Genomic DNA, 21,429 nt, shown 5'->3' on the forward strand with positions numbered 1-21,429 from the left:
GTTGCTTCCCGGGGCCGATTAATCATTTTATCTGCTAAATTTAGAATCCCACGGTGCGCCAAATGCGATTTCGCTTCTAATTTACGTGGCGTTGCAACAACATTAATTTCCCGGTTCAACGAGGCATTTTTCAAACCAACAATTTCACAAAATCGAACACGGAAAATTTACCGACATGGAAACAAATGATTATAGATACGCTGGTGAATTTCGTCTCTCGAATCCACTGCTGTCAAAGACAGAAAGAACAATTACAATCGCTCCGGGCAGCCGCTTAATTAAAGTTTACTTGACGCACTCCGTACTGCGCCTGTCTTCCGAAACCGGGGATTCGTTCTGTGCCACTGACATTTATCCTAAAAACACTCTCCTTTAAGAAGTTTTATTTTTTTTCTTTTTTTTTTAATGAGAGTGTATCTTTTCTCGTTTTTCCATGGTGTGATCCTGATTTTTAATTCACTGTATCTTTTCGGCAGGCTCCGCAGAAGTTCTTGGCACGGTTAGTGATTCGAAGCGATTCCGGGAAGGATTTAAAGGATCCAGCGGTGAAACTATGCGAGAATTTCTAATACCACGATATCCGGTGGCTTCGTCCTTCCCCTAGAGTCCGCGGTCTCTCCGCATTACAAAAGCGCACGAGGCTTCCCAGCACAGTTTCTGTCTATACAAATTTAGAAACGGTTGGCTGATACGGATTCCGCCTCCAACTTGGGTGCAAGTGTTTGCAAATTTGATGCCGCTCACTGATACGCCGGATTTGGCAGCATTCCAATCTCATAATTCCAAGGAAACATTTCTAGAACCCTCTAGGATCTTCTGACAATTACTAGGACCCTCAACGTTCTTCTGAGAATTATCTAGTCTTTCTGGGATCCCCTAAAAATTACCAGGGTCCGCTAGGATTTTCTGAAAGTTGTCAAGACTCTCCAGGAGCATCTGTACCGATGACACGAGTCTAAGTTGTCCTCGAAGGATCAATCATGCAGAATCAGTCATCGTCCAATCGAAAACTGGAAATAGGCCAAGTGCAGCGGAAGTTGAAGAGTCAACACCCGGGCAAATGCAGCGACAGTAGAGTGTTTGTTTCTTCATCTTTACGACGCCGAGCTCGAGAACAGACGTCGAGCCCTAAGTGCCGCGTTGCTAATGCACGTCACTCTCTCTTTCTCTCTCCCTGTCCGTCATGATTGAGTCGATCAACGACCGTTCGCGAATTCATTTGAGAATTCGCCGGAGCTGTAACTCCATCCGGCCGCTCGTGGCTCTGTCGTTTCCTCCTATAGCAAACGGGTATCTGCGTTCTTCGAGTAAAGGAGATTAGAACTTGGGGTGATCAATGGGAGAGATAGGTGTAAATACTGTGGGCTATCGAGAAGCGGTGTGCGAAAGCGATTCGATAAGAGTTCGCTGAAACCGCTGAGACAGCTCTACAGAGCTATAGCAAATCTGAGAATTCGATTAGAGTCCTTTGCGGGACTTGTTAAAGTTCTCTGGTACGTCTGAGAACTCTCTCAAGTTTTGTAGAACTCTTTGGGACTTTTTAGAATGTTCTGAGAATCACTGGGAACTCTCAGAACTCTGTCGGGCTCTCTAGGACCTCCTAGGAATATATTCTTGGGCTCTCCTGAATTTTCTAGGACTCTCTGGGACTTTCTAGGACCTGGTAAATCTAGTAATTCTAGGAGTCAAAAAATTTTAAGACGTTCTATAATTTTTTGGGACTTACTACGACTCGTTGGGTCCGTCTGGGGCTTGATAGGACTCTGTAGAAGCTTCTGGCATTTGTGGAGGGTTCATTAAAGATTCTCAAGATCCCCAGGTCCCGGTATTTTTGTAATGCCCTACTAGCGTACGAATTAAAAGTGCACGTTCGCGGATGGCACGCGTGAGAATGCAACAAGAGGAGAGAAATGCTGTTCGAAGCGTATACCGCGGCGACTGCTGTCTCTCAGCAAGCAGCTTTCCTCTTTGGTATCGAGGAACGGTCGAATGCGAGAGATTCCATTGGGTTCCAGCGAGAGGAGGACTCTCGGTAACATTTTTCAGTTTCTCGAAGCCGCAGCGAACTGATTTAAGTAGGATTCTTTTGGAATTCTTCTGCCTCATTTACGTTGGTCTCCGCCAGAGTGAAAGAGAGAGACGGAGAAAAAGAAAAGTCTGACGGAGTGCAAATTGCGGCAATTTATTCGCCGGTGAAAACGGCCTCGAACCTCCCTCTAATATCTCTATTTTCAATGAATATTTACCGGCGATCCCCGGTTATATGCGCTTCTTTTAATTAAAACGAGTAGTCCGCTCGAACTCATCAGTCGTAAACCATGTGCAAAAAAATTCACCACGCCAGGATTAAAGACGACCCCCGACCGGAAGCGGCAGACCGGTCATGCTTCTCATGCAAAATGCTATTTTAATTATCGCCCTCGGCCAGGGTACATTTCACGATGAAGAATCGCCGTCTCCATTTTTCTTCTTTTTCTTGTTCCGTGGAAATGACAAATTGAAACGAACGAGCCACTGTACCGGCGACGCAGAAATTAACGTTTTTCCCCCGTCTCGTTCCAGGAGGATATCGATTTCAACAAGCCGAACAGCGTGGACATTCAGAATGAGATACTGAAGAGAAAAGCGATACAATGCCACCAAAAGAACGTTTCCACGTTAGGTGAGTGATCTACGAATGAAAATATTTGGACTGCGTTGTTGATGTAAAACGGGCCGGAAAGTAAATTCGCTTCGCGTTCAGGCGAAATTGCACATTCCCTGCTGCGCAATACTTTCTGCATTGTGCATTGCAATTGCTGCTGCTGGGTTCAGTTTAGTTTGTATTTATGAGAAGGGAGCCTTCCTTAAATTTGTTTAAAGAACTGGACTATTTTAGGGCTCTGGATCGCCTAAAAATTACTAAAAGCCTCCAGGATCTTCTAGGAATCCCTGAGAATCACCAGTTCCTTTAAAGTAAACGGAAAAGTTAACTGGGCATAATTTCTCATGAAAAAATTCCTGGACAACGAATAAGTAATTAGAAATCCTGGTGCTAGGACGTTCCAAGAAACTGAATTTCGCGGCGGTAACCCGATATGTGATAATCTCTATGAATCGCGATACCGACAGATAATTCAAGGGGTGAGGAATTACGCCAGATTCCACACAGTCGTTCTACTAATTAGCAACAAATAATACCGCGGTGAAGTTTGAACTCGAGAGCAGTATAACTGTAGAGATTACTCTACGATTAAATGAAACCTTGCGTCAGGCTTTGCTTTAACCCTCCCCCTTGTAATATGCATTCCACGAATTCTCTTGGTTCTCCATCGTTCACGCAACACGACGACGCATTTTCCGTTTAAACTCCTCGTTGATCCATCTAATTCGATGTTTCTTTTCCAGCTTCTGAACCCACGGTTTCCACTAGAGAGAGAGAGAACACCTGAAACACCTACGAAGCTTGTGAAATAAGCTCTTATCCGACCTGTGAACTTTATTTAGAGTCGCACACAGCGACATATAGTATTTCCTTCGAGTATCTTGCATTTTTCTTCGCAAGGTACATTCTCGAATTTTTCTCGAACCCTTTACTCACGACTCGTCGCACATCTATCTCCCAAGGATTTTTATTTGCCTCGTAAGCCCGTCGCCCCCGTAATACTGCCTGGTTTCGTGGATTCATGCAACGACAACGGAAGCACACAATATATGCATATAATGCGTTCCGGCTCGGTACGCAATTCACAACGATATCTGGTTTCCAACCGCGACAAACGAACGGACCTGTCCGCAATTAATCATGATACACAACTGGCCGGAACACACCTCTGTGGAAACGAACTCAAAGCGCGGATTTTGATGATTTTCACCCTCCCCCCGAACTGTATCTACCATCGGTATCATCATTTGATTCGATTCAGCATTCTATCCGGACCGGTCTCGTCAAAACGACGGCTTAACTGTTCAATGGATTGGGAAACGCAGAAAAATATGACGGTCCCTTTTATTTATCAAGGATTATATGTAGGTGATGGATTTCCGGAAACGATTAATGATCCCGGTTGGTATGGTTGCGTTCAGGCGAGAAGAAACACGTAGGAAATATATCCGGAAAAAACCTAGTGAATTTCCTGACGGTTGATATGTATTCGAACCCTGGCTCGGTTAGGCGAGAAGCGAACGCGCTGTCGCTACACCACCGGAGGTGCGGTTATTAACAGGGGACACTTTTGCTGTGTATTTGCGCGACAGTAAAACCTTTGATGTCGACTGAAACGACACGTACTGCACGGTCCGCAACAAAAAAAAACCGTGATTATCTTCCGCACTTGAGGCGTAGATCGCATAGTTTTGGCGGAGCACAAAGCGGGAAATGTGATGAGGAAAAATCCAGTCTGCGATGAGCGCAGAATTATTCCACCAGGGCTTTGAATTTTTTGGAGAAGTATGCTGCATGCGTACGAATGTAGAATATTGGAGCGTTGAAATTATGCGAGGGAAATAAGCAGAGAAAATTTAAGCGACGAAGGTTTCGGCCACAATATAGAGGAAGATGAAAATCGTGGTTCCAAATTCTCTCTCCCCCCCTCTCTCTCTCTCTCTCTCTCTCTCTCTCTCTCTCTCTCTCTCTCTCTCTCTCTCTCTCTCTCTCTCTGGCATTTACCAAAAACGAAATTCAACTTCCGACGGCAAATATTTGAGCGCAACATCATTGAAACTGCAAGTTGCCTCGATCTACAGAGTTAGCACCATGAAGTTTGTGTCTGCTGATTGAAATGTCTCTCAGACACGTGAACACATCGCAGTAACATATTACACTTACTTTCCCGTTCCTTTGTTTACACGGCTCGTTTGCACGCGTTTTATTAGTTAACTTGCGGTCGGGTTTTTATCCAGCTGCTTTACGATCATTCGTTTCACTATCTCCGTATTGGACCATTGTCGTTGTACTCCTTGCCGTTCTATTCGCATCTATTATTACTGAAATGGGCGGGGCTAAGAGCTCCTCCCATATAAAAATGGAGAAAGTCATGTGTATGTAGTTTCATTCTTGTTTTTTGCTTCCTGATTTATTCCTGAGCTTAGTATTTTTTATTCAAGCCTTTTTCCTGTCCATTTTTGTACATTATTGTTGTCATTGTCAGAGTGGGCGGAGCAAACCCCTCGCTCGAAGGGGTGGAGCAAAGCATATAGATTATCAACATAAAATTTCTATTTTTCTATTGCTGATTATCATCTTCATCTTCTCCTGATTTTTATGAATTATTTTCGCTATCATTGCTTTCTATTCAACTGGGCGGAGCCAGAGCTCCTCCCACAAAGGGGCGTGGCGAAACCTACAGATATCTATGTTCACATTTCTATTTTTCTGTTGCTGATCGCCATCTTCATCTTGCTTTTCTCTGTTTCCAGGAATTATTTTCATTACCATCGCTTTTTAAGAAAATGGGCGGAGTCAGAGCCCCTCCCACGAGGGGGCGTGTCAAATCCGAAGAACGTGGTCCGTGCCACTAGCTTTAGTCAATAAAGGAAAGGAAATTTGACTGGCATACGTCGCGAGGCGTAATGCCTCGCGGAAAAGAGAAACGCATCGGCAGAGTGACTGCTGAGTTGCATATGCAAATGCCTAAACGTGATTTCGCCACACACACACGTGAACCTAATGGATGCCTATTCCTGTAACCCTGGGAGCATCTAGCTGGCGTGTTCGACTGCGAGTTTGTAGCACCATAACAGCCCCATAAACGCGTTCCAACACATCTTACAACTACGTCAAAAAATTCCATATTTCTTCATTTAATTCTTTATCACTTATTTTCGTATTTATTTTTAAACGTAAATTAATTTCCAAAGCAACAACGTCAACAAGTTCCCTCAGTCCTTCCTTTATTGCTTCCATTGTAATTAAGCTCCTTTATTATCGGCTCGGCCGAGAGTTAATTGTTTATAGTTAATTACCGGAACAATAAGCCGTCGGCTTTTGTGGCGAATCGCTGTAGTAACATTTATTCCCGGAGAGGGGCGTCGTCATTCGATTAGCTTTTCCAATGACCCGCATAATTATGGCATTCAATTCAGTTTGATACCTCGGACAAGGACGACGATCTGTTATTATTTATTTATTGTTAAGCTTGTTATTTATCGCTCGACTGGAAGGATAATGAAGAGGAATCGATATTTTATCGATGGCAACGAGGACAGTTGACAGGAAAAATAGGGAAAATAAAAGTCGATCGGTGGCAATTAAATGATTGAGCGTCCGGTGACAGAAAGCATATTTCGATACTAATCGGTTAATGAAAAATCGATTGCCGGGCGTGGGTCACCCATCAGGCCGGCCTTCCTGAAAACCAATAGGGTTAATGCCTGCTGGATATTAACTCCGCTTAATGAAATTTAATCTATACCCACCATTAGGAGTATTATCGTCGTCGTTCCATCGTCGTCCCGTTTCCGCAACTTCAATTTCCCCGTGAAAATCGCTCACGTACAAAACTTCACTAATTCAAGAGCTAACATAATGGAAAAGAACTCGACCTTGATCGCCTGCGAATTCATTTCCATCCCCTGTTCATTCCAATTTCGTTTTCTCCATTTATGAATACTTCGCAAAACCTTGTACGCGAATTTTTATGTATGAGATGTTGGGGAATTTTGCAATGCGCCCTCGAGCTTATTTGAAACATGCAGAAATGATTAATAAGCTGTTAAACATAAAATGTTTTATAGTATACGAGGATTTTTCACCTTGAACAATTTACGCAAATTACTGCTAAGAAATTATCTCTTCCCTAAAGCGCTTCTAGATTAATTTTCGCAGTTTTCATGCACGAGCGAGATTATTTAAATACAGAGGAAAACTGCGCAGAGCTATTTCCGATCGGCATTTCAATAATTCATGCAAACAGCAACTTTGCTGTTTAAAATACCGGGTGACCTAAAATATAGATTGAAAGTCCGAGTACTCTTCACCGGGTGGAATTGATTTTCTACATTTTTCCATAAAAGTCACTTCAAAAATTACTGTAAAAAACCATGCGACGTCTTTTCCTTTCAAACCATTTTTCACAGTAATTCTATTATCCCAGAAACGGTGAAAACATTGTCCAGACAATAGCGCAATCACTTTACATAAAAATCATGACTTAAAAAATTCTAAAAAAATCCCCGAGTGCTTCCCATCTTCAAATTAATTTCTGAAGTCGTCCAGTTTCATTTTTCGCTGGAAACATTTCTGAGAAACGGCCGTTAAAACCACTTGCATCGGTCAACATGATTTTCATCGGTGTCGGGAGGGCTCGGAAAAATTCGCCATCGGGAATTTTCCATGTAATATTTCCTGGGAAGATCGACGAATCTCTCCGGGACGGAATTTCCGTGTGTCTCGATAAAAATTCGTCCCGGAGAGCAATTTCGTCCCTCGCGAACTGGTTCCGGACCCGAAACTAGTTGGCGACGGTCACGTTCCCGTGTTCCTCGGTGCTTTTCTCTTTTCTCGTTGTTGTTTTTCGACGCGAAGGGAACGATATTAGGTTTGGTAGGGGATCGCCGCGGGGCTGCGGATGTACGGGCACGTGCGTTCCACTTCCGGTTCCTCCGCGGATCAGAATTCACCTCTCCCCCCTTGTTCGAACGCGTCGAACGAATTAGGTGTATAAACTAGCCGGGAGAAAGTTGGAGGATCACAGAGGTGTCTCAGGATCCGAGTTCCACGTTCGAGGAAATTGCAGAAAGACGTGGGAAAGTGGTTTTCATTAAGCGACCGCGGTGCTCGAACGTTGAATGCAGTTTTCCGGACGGGAAAACTGAATTACTCCCTCGGGATTAATCCCCGCGATGAATCGCCTTTGAACCATTGATTTTTAAAGCGATCCTTTTCGCCGTCTGTCGCGAAAGTGGACTATTTTTGAGGACCTTGATTTTGATCTTATTCAAGTCCACCGCTTTTCTAGAAAATCATAGAGGAACGATCTCTTCGTAAATTAATTTAACGAAAAGGGACATTGGAGAATGTTTCTAAAAATTATTTAATTATAGAAGACATATTATAGAATGTCTCTGTGAATTTTTTATATTTATAATTGAATCGAGTGGTTGCTAAAATTTATTTGAACGAAGGAGGCATTGGAAACATTTATTTTCAATTTTTTGAGCCACTGTACATGATGTTTCTGTGAATATTGTATGTTTGCAATTTTAATGGAGTGATTGTAAAACTTGATTGGAATGTTTTTAGGGACTTTCCTGGTCTATGGTTTTGTTTATAAAATCGTGAGCCGATAGAACCGTTTCCCAGGAAAAAGAGCGATTTTGACGCCGTTTAAAAATGTTTTCCCGTGCGCGTTTCCCACGTCCGAAGACGTCAAAAAAATTCAACAAGTCTCGGATCGTACGAAAAATCAATTTCCCAGCATGCAGCATAGTGTAACGATGCGGGTACTGTTAAAGTTCCTTGAAGTGTCCTGTCAGAGTAGCTAGAGCACTCTATTGTTGCGCGATGGATTAATGGGTGCCCGGTTCGACGGCTTGATCTAATCGTTCCAGCAGTCTCCTCGTTGAAAAATTGCTATTCAACAAAGTTCACCGGGCTAACGCGACGCGCGCGAGGTGAAAATACAATTTAAAAAAAATTTTTTTAAACCACCAACCAACGCCCGAGGCAAGAAAACCAGTTTGAACTTTTGAAATACCTGTCGGCGAGTTTCGGACGGGAAAATATTGATTAAAAAAGTGTGCTGCATGAGAGGGAAGGGTTTATTAAACCTTTGCCACGTGCGTGAAATAATAAGGAACCTTTATGAAACAGGCTGGTGTCCTCAATACTGGGACGAGATACTGTGCTGGCCATCAACCGCACCTGGAGACCTCGCCATCGCCTCCTGTCCATCTTACATCGCCGGCTTCGACGTCCAGGTAATACTTAAAATTCAAATTGAATGGTCTCACTTTCGAACGATCCAACCCCTCGTTAAGTATTCAAATTTCCCGGGACACCACTTTTCTTCTGAACTGTGCCCTCGTGCCTCGAATTTAAACTCCTTGATCCTTAATTGAATTGTGCCAACTGCATCGCCGCATTCGACATTCTTTTACCCTTTTCACGAGATACGTATCCTAATTTAATTATCTTTCCTCCTTTTCTTATCATACTGAAAAAGCTACTGCGGTGAAAATGATAATTCAGGTCGAATATTACATTATTTGATAAAGCAAAAATAGTTTACATATTTTTATATATTTTTTTGAGCTACTGTACTCAAGAAAGCCACATACTCTTCTTTTATGGACAATTGTCCTTTTCGGAGGGCACCCTGAGGGGTTGGAACCATTTTCTTTTATTACGTTCGAAACTGGAAAGTGTAGATAATTTTCCCCCGATTCCTGCGCTCCCGGAAACCGCGAGCTCATTTTCTGGGAACTTGGGCAATCAGCTAAACGTCCCTAAGACGTCAGCTTAAAGCCGGAAGTTCTCAAAGTTTGCGTAGAAGCACTCCTCACCGTCAAAGAGACCCCAAAGCGAAGGTTCCATGAAATTCAACGGAATAAGGTTTCTTATTGATACTAATTCGAGCATCATTCAACAGGCAAATGCGTCGAGACTGTGCATGCCGGATGGCCAGTGGTTTTGGAATAATGGGACCAACGGCACCTGGACCAACTACACCCAGTGCTACAAGCATCCATTAGTTACTCTTCTGATGGAGTTGCCCGGTGGTCAGGAAAACAACGAAACGCTCACTAAGGTGAGCGCTCGTTCAAACGATTAGGTGCAGAGCGGATCCCCGTTTAGTATGGTTCCACCGGGCACAAAGGGCTTACTCGCCCTCGACTGCTGGGACCAATAAGACTATGTCCTCTAATCGGTGTTGCTCCGAGGACTGTGGTTTATTTCGACAAATTTCAATCATTCTATCGTGTGTCCACACGACTCTGTCCACTCACTGGGAAACATTCTCATTATACAGAATGCTCGATGGTATTTAGAAACGCTTTGATAGCTTCCCTGGCGAACAATTATTGCAATAATTTAAGCAGAAGCGTGCCGTACAATGGGCAAACTTTCTAAATGTGAGGACAATGCTCAGTGGTATTTACAAAGGCCACAGTAACTCTTCGGGGTGCATAATTGCTCCAATAATTTTAGTACGAAGGTTACAATTTTTGTTTCGACGCATGTTTAAATAAATTGTTAGTAACGGGTCGTTGATAAGAGTTTGTAACATTGGTAGGCTGTTATTAGTTTGTAAAGTGAGGATGATAATGTTATAGAAAAATTCACGCTGTGATATATTGGTCAATAATGAAAGGAAAATATTAGCACAGTGTTTACAAGAAATTGTGCATTGTTAGCAAAGTGCACTATTAACGAGGCGATGCTAACGAGGTATTGCTAATCAGTTTCGATTTTCGAATCGGAGTGAGGCACTCGGAAGAGCCCCCATGCACCAATTTTAATCCCCAGCAGGCTCATTAAGTATTTTCGCCTGGCCATCGGCAGGGACTCATTAGCGAAGAAAATATTCCGCGGAGAAAATTACATGAAAGTCCGGGTGTGGGACTCCCCAAGGAAACTGGAGCTGTTGCGGTCACTGGAAATCGATGGGAATTATGTGAATGACGTCAAACGGTTTTAAGTGGAAGACAGACAGCAGGTTCTGGCAGCGACCACGTGTTTGAGCATTGTCTCTCTCTCTCCCAGGTTGTTTATCGTTGTTTATCTCTTTCGGAAGAGGTCACCAAAAGCGTTCGGTACACCGGACCAAAAATGTTGAAAGTCCATTAGCATCATCGTTTAACTGACAACCATTATTGGAAACACATTAAATGGCGTCTCGTTAATGGTCGACGTTGTTCATTGATTGCATTAAACGTTCCTAGTCACGCGCTTGTACTACACGAATTAATGAAACCTGTAATCAGATGATGTCCACGCGCCGGAGGACCGTAAACAATTTAATTCTGATCATTTCTATTGCAGAAATGGTTTCCCATAGTAAAAACTATCTCCAAGGTCGGCTACACCGTGTCCTTCTTGACGCTGGTCGTTGCTTTCTTCATTCTGGCGTTGATCAAGTAAGCATTAGCTTAATACTGCCCCTCTAGATCCGAGTGAAAGGCTCCTTGATCTAAACGGACTCCTAGATCCAAATTTTGGACTCCATGTCTCAGCATCCAAAGTTCAAATGTAACGTGCGCATCCTGAATCCCAAAGTTCCAAGTTCCAAACTTCAACGTTTTAGACCTAGGACATGGGATCCAAAATTCTAAGATCCACCGATCCATAGTCCTTGCTCCAAGATCCAGCCTGCAAAACGTTCTCCAATCGCTGACACCTCGGATCACTACTCCAAGTTTATTCCGAATCGGACGTAGGAAATTAAGGTGCTCGAGGAACATGCTTCACATGCACCTCTTCGCGTCGTTCATACTGCGAGCGTTCATGGCCCTGATGAAGGACATCCTGTTCGTGTCCGGGATCGCGTTGGCCTCTGACGTGATAATCATAAACGGGAAGACCTACTATCTGGGGGATGAAAAGGAGAGCAGCTGGTTGTGCAAAGCGTTCACCAGCTTCTGGCAGTACTTCATCCTCGCTAATTACTTCTGGATACTCATGGAGGGCCTCTATCTGTACAACTTGGTGTTCCTGGCGTTGTTCACCGATGTGAACTCTAGCATAGCTGGATACGTTTGCCTTGGATGGGGTGAGGCACTTGAAATACTATTTCAATACTATGAGGAGCACATACACTGTGGATCTTTGTGCGGAATAATTATTGGAATGTTCTTTCTTCAGGTTTGCCGGCTATATTCGTGACCTGTTGGATCGTGGTGAGAATACTTCTGGACAACAAGTTCTGCTGGACCACTCACGAGAACCCTTACCTCTTCCTGCTAATCCGGGTGCCCACCATACTATCTAATCTGGTGAGACATGCCACGATCAGACAATAGAGACTTGAAACACCTCTTTGCAACGAGGATTTCTGCTTGCAGATCAATTTCGTTCTGTTCGTGAACATAGTCAGGGTGCTCCTGTTGAAGCTGAAGTCCACTGTTTCGGAAGAGACTCAAAGATACAAGTAGGAACAGCTACCGGTAGGTGTGCAAATAAGTTCAGTGCCTTTTTATTCGATCGGTCCGTAACTTCAGTACGATCTTCAACTATAAAAATGCCCTCCTACTGAAAAAGGCATTGAACACTTATTCGCACACCTGACACCAGCTACCTTCAGAACTGTTAGCCACTTGTCTCGCCTTTCAGGAGATGGGCAAAGAGCACTCTAGTTCTGGTGCCACTTTTCGGGGTCCACTACACTGTCTTCCTGGGCATGTCCTACAGCATCGGCGTGAACGAGACTGTAGAAGTGGTGTGGCTGTTCTGTGACCAGTTGTTCGGATCCTTCCAGGTGTTGAACAATTCGTCAGATGTCAAAACATCTTGAATGTCAATAGCTAACATTTGATTTGCCTGTTTAGGGTTTCTTTGTAGCTGTGTTGTACTGTTTTCTGAACGGTGAGGTGCGCACGGAGCTGTCCAGAGCAATCCGGAACCAGAAATGGCCCCGGTTCCGGCCGAACTGGATGTCCAGACCGTCCACGCACTCGGGAAGCACCTGCAGTTACAACACGGCCAAGTTAGGCAGGAGGACCAAACGACCACCTTGGTGGAAGGACCCCTGGCTCTGTTTCTTCCACGACAAGAACACTCGACGCTCTACTCACTCGATGGCGAGTACACAAGGTGTCCTCTCTATCCAGACAATCCTCTGGTCTACCTCTAGCTTACGCAACCGAAGGATCCGTAACAGAAACAACCCTCGCAACAGGACTTTCAGTCAAAACCCATCAGTAGACCGCGAATCTCTGTGCAATTGTTTCTTCTACTCACTATTATGAAGACTAGAATGACGGATAAAATTTGTTTCATCGACTAAAAGATTCTTTTCTGTCAGAAATAAAATATGAATGCATAAAGATTCGCTGTCTACCGATCAGAAACGAAATTTTGGCGGTTTCCGTCATAAGCATCGCAACGGTTCACGTCCTCGTCGTCTTCCATTTAGTCTGTTAGCCTAGCACATCTCGTTTCGAGCCTCTTCTCCACGCTGCACTCGCTCTCTCGCTTTCTATAGCTCTCCTTGGCGCGAAGTGCCCATTGAGCATTGACTCCGGACGTTTTTAGATATTGGTACGCGAGGAGGTAGTCTAGCCAGCAGCAGAGGATACCTGGAGATCGCTGGAAATGGCCAGGCTTCCCTCTCCGGTGCACAGAACCAACAACCCCGTTACACCTCGCCCCTCTGCAGCAAATACACCGACCAGTCGTTGCTGTCCTTCTGTTCGAACGTGAGTCTCTTCGTCGTCGAACCCAGACCTTGCCACGTTTTACCTATGCACGTCTTTTGGTCCAGGTGTCCGAAGTCACACCTTGCACAGGCACGAACACGGACAGGGTACGGGACCAGCACCGCTGGAGCGACTCAGAATGCTGCCACCTAGCCTACGAACTGCACAATCTGCACCACGGACCGACCTGAGTCCCTCGACACTATCCCCAACTAGGGTCTCTTCGACGTACCAGCTGATACCGTCGTTGCACGCTACTGGACCGTTGTTTTCACTTGTTTGACGACGTTCGAGGGAGGTTGAGAGATTCGTTGCAGCCTACTCAAAATAATCAGTACAACCGTTGAAATATCTTGAAACATTACAAATGATCTGCGTAGCGAGTTCTACGAGCATAGATTTTGCAATCCGCTCTCACGCTCAGCGACGTCAATCGCAGACAGACCTAATCAAAACAGAACCGGTACTTGACACTGAACCTACCATCGCCGGTCAAAATGACCGTTCCGGATTTTTTATTTTACAATTACTGAAATGGTAAAGATGCTTTCGTGGGAAATGATTAAATAGATATATTTAGGAGAGCATGTGTTGCAATACGAACACCACAAAATCCAAAGAAATACAATTTCGTCATTTTTATAAGACAACATTATTAGTTACTTTTAAGGCTCGGTAGGTTTAGTGTTAAACGGAAGAGATTGCAAGAAAGGATTGATTATTTATTTTTGTACACTACTGTATTTACATGCCAGTGTAGCCACAGGATGCCACGTAAATCCAGATCCGATTTGAACCGTGTTCGCTTTGTGATGGGTTCCCATAATTACGGATTGACGTGGCTCCGCCGTGCAACGTTCTCTCCCTTTGTAAAAATAATTAATTACGGAGCGTGCACCGTGTGCTGTCTTGTACATTACAATAAATGGATGTTTCTATATGTGTATATGTGTGTGTTTTGTATGCACAGCTGAGCGTGCGTGTATGTATGAGGCTATGACTATACTGCAAAGTTCAAAATCTTCCGTGTGCATTTAATATCGAACACGCTTTTATCGATGAATTGAGAATATAGATGATGAAAAATGATTTCCAGAAAGAAATAATTTTAGCCGAGGAACAATCGATTAGTATAATTTTTGTTCAACAGAGACTTTTACGGCATCGAGTTTTTTACTTTTGTAATTTCTGCGTCGCCGAACGCACACGGAGATCTATAGATCGCGATCCACGAATACGTTGTCGTCAATTACCTCATAGGAGTGATTATAAATATTAATCGTCCACTTTTCTGTGTAAAGTAATCGAGTATTTCGTTTCCCGTGAGTCTTGCACTTTGTGTATGCTTCAATCAATCGCGTTAATTACCGGAGAATGTATGAATTATGCATATTACGATCGCCAGAGCGAGCTAATTTGCAATTAAAATCAGACTTTAATTTATACTCGTGCCGGGGTTAAACGGCGGATCAACCACCGTGTTTATTAATTACAAAATATTCCGAAGTGATTTTAACCATTTTTATTTTTTTTTTTTGGCGATGAATTCTTAGTTTATGCTTGTTAAGTCGAAGATTATATAGTTTATGTTTAATTTAATCGTGAATTTTCGGGTTGATCGTTGTGAGAACGAGAACTACAATGATTAAAGGATGTGTCCACAAGAATGATTTCCATGGTCGCGTATTGTTTGATGTGTACCTCGATTATGTAAAGTCACGTGTACAAAATCAATAATAAAAGGTCGTGAGTCGTAAAAACCGTCAGTCAATTTTCATCTCTTAAATAATGTGAGTACATATAATAATAATAAATGTCCATCTTTCGGAATATTTTTAGATGAACTGCATCGGATTTCTTAATAAATAATACCGAATACTTCTGAACAATTTCTTTATGAAACTAATACAAGTTTGTACTAACAATTAGTGCACGCTTTTTACAGTGCGTCTACTTACACATAAATATTTACACAATTATTTATGGCATCGTTCACTTTCCCACTGTTATCGTAGCAAAAATATGAATGTCTATTGTAAACAACGATTTGGAAAAATCGTGCAAATTTTTAAATAAAATTCCCAGATAATGTCGGTAGATTTACAAGTCTCTCGCCTTTTGTTGTATTTGGTTTTTTATAGTGAACCTCGGAGAATTTTGTTGCTTAGATCTATCTTTTTGTGTTTGTTTAAAACAGAGGTCTGCGCAGCTGCTGGTTCAAAAGCGACGATTCCGGTGGCTCGCTGAAAAACACAAAACAACGAATGAAGTATAGTCAGAGGAGAAACATGATCGGAGAGCTTCAATCCGGGAAAATCCTCTTACCATCCGGTAACATTTTCCGCAGCGTCGCAGGTGTTGTAAAGTTCGTTGAACGCGTTTCCTTCGCCGCAATTGTGCAATCTCGGACGGCCGTTCACGCAGACGTAATAATGCTGGCAATCATGCGTGCTGCGATGGAACTGGGGACCACCGAAGAACCCTTGATCCCTCACTTCCGGGCACCGGAAGCCGAGGAATGCTGCGATCATTAAAATCCACCAAAATCTCCCATTATTAATCATTAGACTTACCAGGAGTTATCAGGATTATAAAAAGAAAAATCTTCTGTGTAGCTCTTAAAATCCACAGTCTATTCATAAAAAAATAAGATAAAATTCTATCGTTGAAATAATTATTTTTTAATATTTTTGAAGATTGCTATTGAACTCGGGAGGTACATTCTTGTTTTCACTTTCATGTAATTTTACTTAGGTCACTATATTTTTTGTACAAGCTAGTAGGATGTATGGAATGTGTATGTTTAAAAAAATTAAAATTTGGAAAGTACAGAAGGAGTAGAAAAATATTTTGTCTGGTTTAATTAAAAAGGGAGTAGGAAAGAGCATAAAAGCGGGAACTAAAAGCTAAATCCTCTTACCCTCTGCATCGCAATCCGGCACTTGATCCGGCCAGTCGCAACGATAACTTTCAGGGTTGAAAGCCAACCCCTCGGGACAGTCGAAAACATACCCTCTACCGTCTGCACAGTTCATAAACTGACCGCAGTTTTGACGATCTCCGACCTTGAAGTAACCGTATTGATGGGGGCAGTCGTCCGTTGGCTGGGCAGGTTCTGCAAATATAAAACCATCCCTTTGAGGCACCCCTATACATATTTTATAATTACAAAGTATTCCAATTTTCCGACTGAACAAGTTAACAATTTTTTAATTGAATTTTATTCGCAAGACGAGTGTGTCAGTATTTTCTGTAAAAATTGGAACTACCCCTATATTTTACGAATCAAATTAAATAATTTACCCGTATAGAGTATGGAATATAGAATTTTGAAGATTTCATCGACAAACAATGATTATGTTAGCATTTTTGCGAAATATTGAACAACCCCAATTATTTTTCGAGTAAACAAAATGTGGGATGTCAACACTTCCAGAGAATTATTGCTGGTAATAAATCAATAAATTGTGGGTATACTAACGGCGGTTAGACCTTCCTCCGCAGTCGATGTCGATAGGATAGCCGCAGGGATAATTGAATCTGGCTTCCGGGTTGAAGAGTAGACCCTCGGGACAGAGTTTTTGCTCAGGTACACCGTCGATACATTCTATATAGGCGTCGCACTGATTAGGGACCGGAAATCGGCCATTTCTCTCCGGGCAAGAACCTAATGACTGCCTCTCAGCTATATTGTGATCCAGTTGGTTGTTTGTGCTCGTAAAACGCTGATAATTAGTCAAAGCTGCAATCAAACACAGTGAATTTATTAAGCAATTATTTAAACAAATTTTTATTTCATTCTTCACAAATCGGTCTACCTTAATTTTTATTTTATTTCAATTTTATTTTCATGGAATTATTTTACTTTGCACGAATCAGTCTACCTTAATTTTTATTTTATTTCAATTTTATTTTCATGGAATTATTTTACTTTTCACAAATCAGTCTACCTTAATTTTTATTTTAGTTCAATTTTATTTTACTTTTCACAACCCAATCTACCTTAATTTTTATTTTCTTTCAATTTTATTTTTATGGAATTATTTTAACATTAATTGGGGGAAAATGAAAAGAATTTTTGTGAGCGTGGCATCCTGCAAATTTCGGAAATTCCTTTTTACGTTATTTTTACCGTCTTATGAATGGTATAATTTTTTTCTGAATGAAAGATGCTGCGCGTGTGAATGACGTCGAAAAATGCGAAGAAATTAAATTGAAGGTTCCGTGCATCATTAGCCTCCTCAAGCTCGAGTATGGTACTAGAAGAGATTTCGTATATTCTACCGTATTATAGTAAACGTCTTATGCAACTATCCTCTTATTCCCGTCCGAATTCAAGGAAGCAGGCCGGCGGTGATGAGGCTATTACAGAGATTTTAATTTGAAATGAGAGAGCATTAAGCCATCTGCTTCGATATTTCACGCCACCGTTTCCCAACTGTTTACGAAACCAAACTGATCCTTTCGCGTTTACGACCATAAATCCGACTATACTGCACGCGAAATTGCCGATAAATGTCGTTGCAGTAACAATAAACGACACCACTGGTTCGAGCTGACAGTATTTTTCCAATATCCGGTGCACTACAATCCTAAATAAATAATATTTACAAAGAATCCTATTCACATCTTAATTTAAAATTCATATTTTGAAACATTATTTTGTAATTACTAGACTGCGGATCTTTATGCAAAATAAAAATTGTCTACCTGAATTGCAACAAACTGGAGTGAAATAGAAATTAATTTTCTTTCTTAGTTTAATAGCTTGAAAATAATGTAACATAAAAATGTTTCTAATCTTTTTACTGTTTCAAAATAAGCCTACCCATTGTTGTCAGAAACGCATAAAATCCGCAGACTAGTAATGACATATTCAGTAAAACTATTACAATTAATGTGCAACAATCGCAATTCACTGATCCCTCACAATGTATAATAAATACATTCAGTACATCATGCGGATGCGACAATAATTCAATATGCAAAATGAATTATTTCAAATATGTTCCCCAATTTCAGGTTCATGAGATATTCATATTTATTTTATTAATTAAACATGGACGCAACAATGTAAATTTTGTGATTAGTCTCGAGCTGGACGTGTCAGCCTTGAAGAGCGACGGAATTACATTTCACAAAAATAGTAAGGAAAGATTCCGGTCGGGTCCGAGGAGGATCTCGAATATCAAAATACAGGTGTATCCGTGGATTGCGTAATTCCCGGCACGTTGCATAATGCGAACACCTTGAGGACGAGAGAACCGGTCGGCGAGCGTGCACACGCTGAAATCCACGGAGAAAGTTCGGCGATGCGACTCGACCTCCGCGAAGCCGGGCCTGCATTAGCATAATCGCCTTACGAAACCGAGTCTCGAGGATTCTGCTCCGATTGGAGCCGGCAGATCCACCTGTTTCCGGAAGTTTCGGTTCACCTAACTCTCTCCGAACCATTTTACCTCTCCGAACCATATTAACCTACAGGTCAAACAAAACGATTTGTACTGTCCGACAGTAATTGGGGGTGTACCTATAACTTTGAGCCGCCATGCAAACTATTCATCGTCCGGAATGACACGCGGAGAATATTCAGTGATGGAATGGTCCGTGGACGTTGTCGAATCAAATTCCTAAGCGGGAAATTTGCATATCACGAATATCGGGATTCCCGAGCGTCAAATCGAAACTTTCGAGAAAGATGTAGCCCGACCGCATCCTCTTCAAGTTCTTTCCGATGACGCACAATCACCTGTACCGTTGAATATTTCAATGGCGCAGCTGTGACGCGTCGCGCGGTGAATTTCAATCATAAAGTGACACGCCATACTTCTAAATGGTCTCTAGCTCCTTTCAGCTTCTTCTTCGTCTTTCAAAATTAGAATAGCTCGCAAAACTTGATACACGAGCAAAATGTCGGCTCAATGCCGTAAATACCCTAAACGCTTCATCAAACCTAAACCAGATCTGTTCAGCGTCTGCCCCTACGGGCAACGCTTGCCCCTAGGGCTTATACAGAACGACGGGCTCCAAGCCACGCCCCCGCGGGCAAGGCTCCATGTATTTGTCACAGCTAAGTGGCCAGCTATGGCTGTGCTACCCCCACTCTGCTAAGTCACTTGCACGTAGCTGTGCCCACGGGCATCGGCGGGCGCCCGAGCATCCCTACCCTAAACTATCCAACGTTTCCGCATTAGGCTCGGTACTTGAGTGCAAATTGAAGCCAAACCTTGGCTTCGTTCGGCTTCGTTATAGAGGGCAGGTCCTAACCTAACCTCGATCTGAAAGTGAATATCGGGCAAAATCGGAGTACAATACATTTATACGGATATTCTATTTTTCATAACACACTTTTTACGGCGCTTTGTCTTTCACATTGTGGCGTTTACGCACCACTTTTGCGAACAAGGTTAGGTCCGCTCTTAATGCGACGGGCCTGCCCTCTATAACGAGGGCAGAACGAAGCCAAGGTTTGGCTCAAATTTGGCATGGAATTTTGATTGCGAACCTTGCACTCAATTTGCGATCCATCTGTCCCCGAATTCGACTAATACGATTTTGACAAATTTTCGTGCCAAATTCATAGAAAATGGGGACCAAATTCTGCTCCGAGCAGGGTTTGGTACCAAATGGGCAAAGTATGGTGCAAACATTGCGCTAAATTTGCTAGAAACAGCATTTGGCTGACTGGGCACTACCGATCCGCCAAACTAGCGAAAGACCCCACAAAAGGTCAGCTGAATACCCTAACAATCTAACAGACTCCGCTACCCATCCCCTAAATTAGCCAACGTTCCTAAATGTCCGACACTAAAAAGCTAGCAGCAGCCATTGTCCACTCCCTGAAGCTAATGGGCTCCTTGAAAAGGGGAGGGCCATAAAACACAGAACACAACCGGCCACTGTTCACCGACGATTAAGCAAATCCTGCAACCGCTTTCTTCAAGATCTAGATCTCCGGTGGATTCTCGATGATCTACTCACGGGTTGCGGCCACAAACACGCCGTAGGCAATCGCAAGATGAACGATCGTCTTCGAGGCCATCTCGAGTTGCTGTCGTCCCGCTCCCGAAACAGGCACTACGTCCAAGCGACTCTTCCTCGCGAGCTTTTATCATCTCAGGCCGGCCCGGCCGCCGAAGAGAGGAGAGGAGAGGAGAGAACAACGATGCTCATCGCGATTTTCTCATCCGTTGACTTGGTCTCGGTCCTCTTCGGCTGCTGGGTTTTTTTATTCAGGCCCCCCTTTCACAAGTCTATTTCCGTCTGTGTTTGCCTTTAACGAGCCTGAGGCCTCAGGATTGCAACAATGACCCTAACTGCTGACATAGGCGACGCGTCTTCCACCTTTGACAACCTGATCAATTTTAATTAGATTTTTTGATACAATTGTTTCCCTACTTATATATTGAAGTCTCTGGATTTTTGTCGTGACTCTTAGCTGAATGGAATTTTTTTATTGTGAAAATTTAGGAAGGAGTGTGTTGTTAATTTTTAAAAAAGAGGCAGTTTCTCAATTTTTTTATTTTGATGCGCAAGAGAGGGAAATGGCATTTCTGTTGAGGTGAACACGTTCTCCAAGATGGCGGGAGGGGTGCCGGCCACTTGTACATATACGAGGTTGCGTGCATGGGTTTTCTCGGTTTCTGTTCGTTTACCATAAAAGATAAATACTGCTGCGGCCAGAGTGTCGCGGAGAAAAGGTCCGTGAACGTCCGACACGCAGAAAGAAACGATGAAAATGTCAAGGCTCTGGTTCCCAGCCGCCTCAGGCCTGTTTCTCGTCTAATCGCGGAACTTTCGTTCGATATTGCGCAAATCCTGCCCCCCTTCACCCTTTTCTCTCACTCGTTCTTCCTTCTTCGCGGAAGACCCTGTTGTTTTTGTGACTGAATACCAGAGCTGAGTCAAACGTTGGAACATTCTCAGAAGAGAGAAGCAGAAATATTTCACATAGTACAAAGCAAAGCATTTAAAAGTAATTTTTTCGAAACTCTATCATTTGAGCACTCGTTCTGTGGGGCAACCAGTTGTTATCTTTAAATTTATAGTATATTGTCGCTATTGTTTTTAAATTCCAATGAATCTATCTTAAGG

At 42.8% G+C, this 21,429-nt stretch overlaps 2 protein-coding genes across 4 annotated transcripts in view; one reads left to right on the forward strand and one right to left on the reverse strand.

The window, feature by feature from the left end:
- Window positions 1-15,095, forward strand: part of LOC143359351 (parathyroid hormone/parathyroid hormone-related peptide receptor) — a 35,054-nt gene extending 19,959 nt beyond the window's left edge. The window contains exons 3-13 of one of the 3 annotated variants that reach the window (XM_076797248.1): window positions 2,563-2,662; window positions 8,792-8,898; window positions 9,570-9,728; window positions 10,964-11,058; window positions 11,353-11,690; window positions 11,783-11,913; window positions 11,983-12,068; window positions 12,251-12,395; window positions 12,466-12,730; window positions 13,172-13,335; window positions 13,401-15,095. In XM_076797248.1, coding sequence (XP_076653363.1) covers window positions 2,563-2,662; window positions 8,792-8,898; window positions 9,570-9,728; window positions 10,964-11,058; window positions 11,353-11,690; window positions 11,783-11,913; window positions 11,983-12,068; window positions 12,251-12,395; window positions 12,466-12,730; window positions 13,172-13,335; window positions 13,401-13,526 — 1,716 coding nt within the window. In that variant the 3' untranslated portion in view covers window positions 13,527-15,095. Of the gene's footprint in view, window positions 1-2,562; window positions 2,663-8,791; window positions 8,899-9,569; window positions 9,729-10,963; window positions 11,059-11,352; window positions 11,691-11,782; window positions 11,914-11,982; window positions 12,069-12,250; window positions 12,396-12,465; window positions 12,731-13,171; window positions 13,336-13,400 lie in introns of those variants that run through there. The other 2 variants (XM_076797250.1, XM_076797251.1) reach the window with 2 other exon arrangements.
- A 366-nt stretch (window positions 15,096-15,461) lies between these two features.
- On the reverse strand, window positions 15,462-20,437 carry LOC143359352 (protein obstructor-E). The gene is made up of 5 exons (XM_076797252.1): window positions 20,317-20,437; window positions 16,817-17,077; window positions 16,256-16,450; window positions 15,661-15,856; window positions 15,462-15,578 (listed from the first exon to the last, which is right to left on the reverse strand). Exons 1-5 carry the CDS (start codon window positions 20,375-20,377, stop codon window positions 15,524-15,526), a joined length of 768 nt encoding a protein of 255 aa, XP_076653367.1. The 5' UTR covers window positions 20,378-20,437; the 3' UTR covers window positions 15,462-15,523.
- Between the last annotated feature and the right edge of the window lie 992 nt (window positions 20,438-21,429).

This window comes from Halictus rubicundus, chromosome 11, assembly GCF_050948215.1.
Source record: "Halictus rubicundus isolate RS-2024b chromosome 11, iyHalRubi1_principal, whole genome shotgun sequence".
NCBI classification, from domain to species: domain Eukaryota; kingdom Metazoa; phylum Arthropoda; class Insecta; order Hymenoptera; family Halictidae; genus Halictus; species Halictus rubicundus.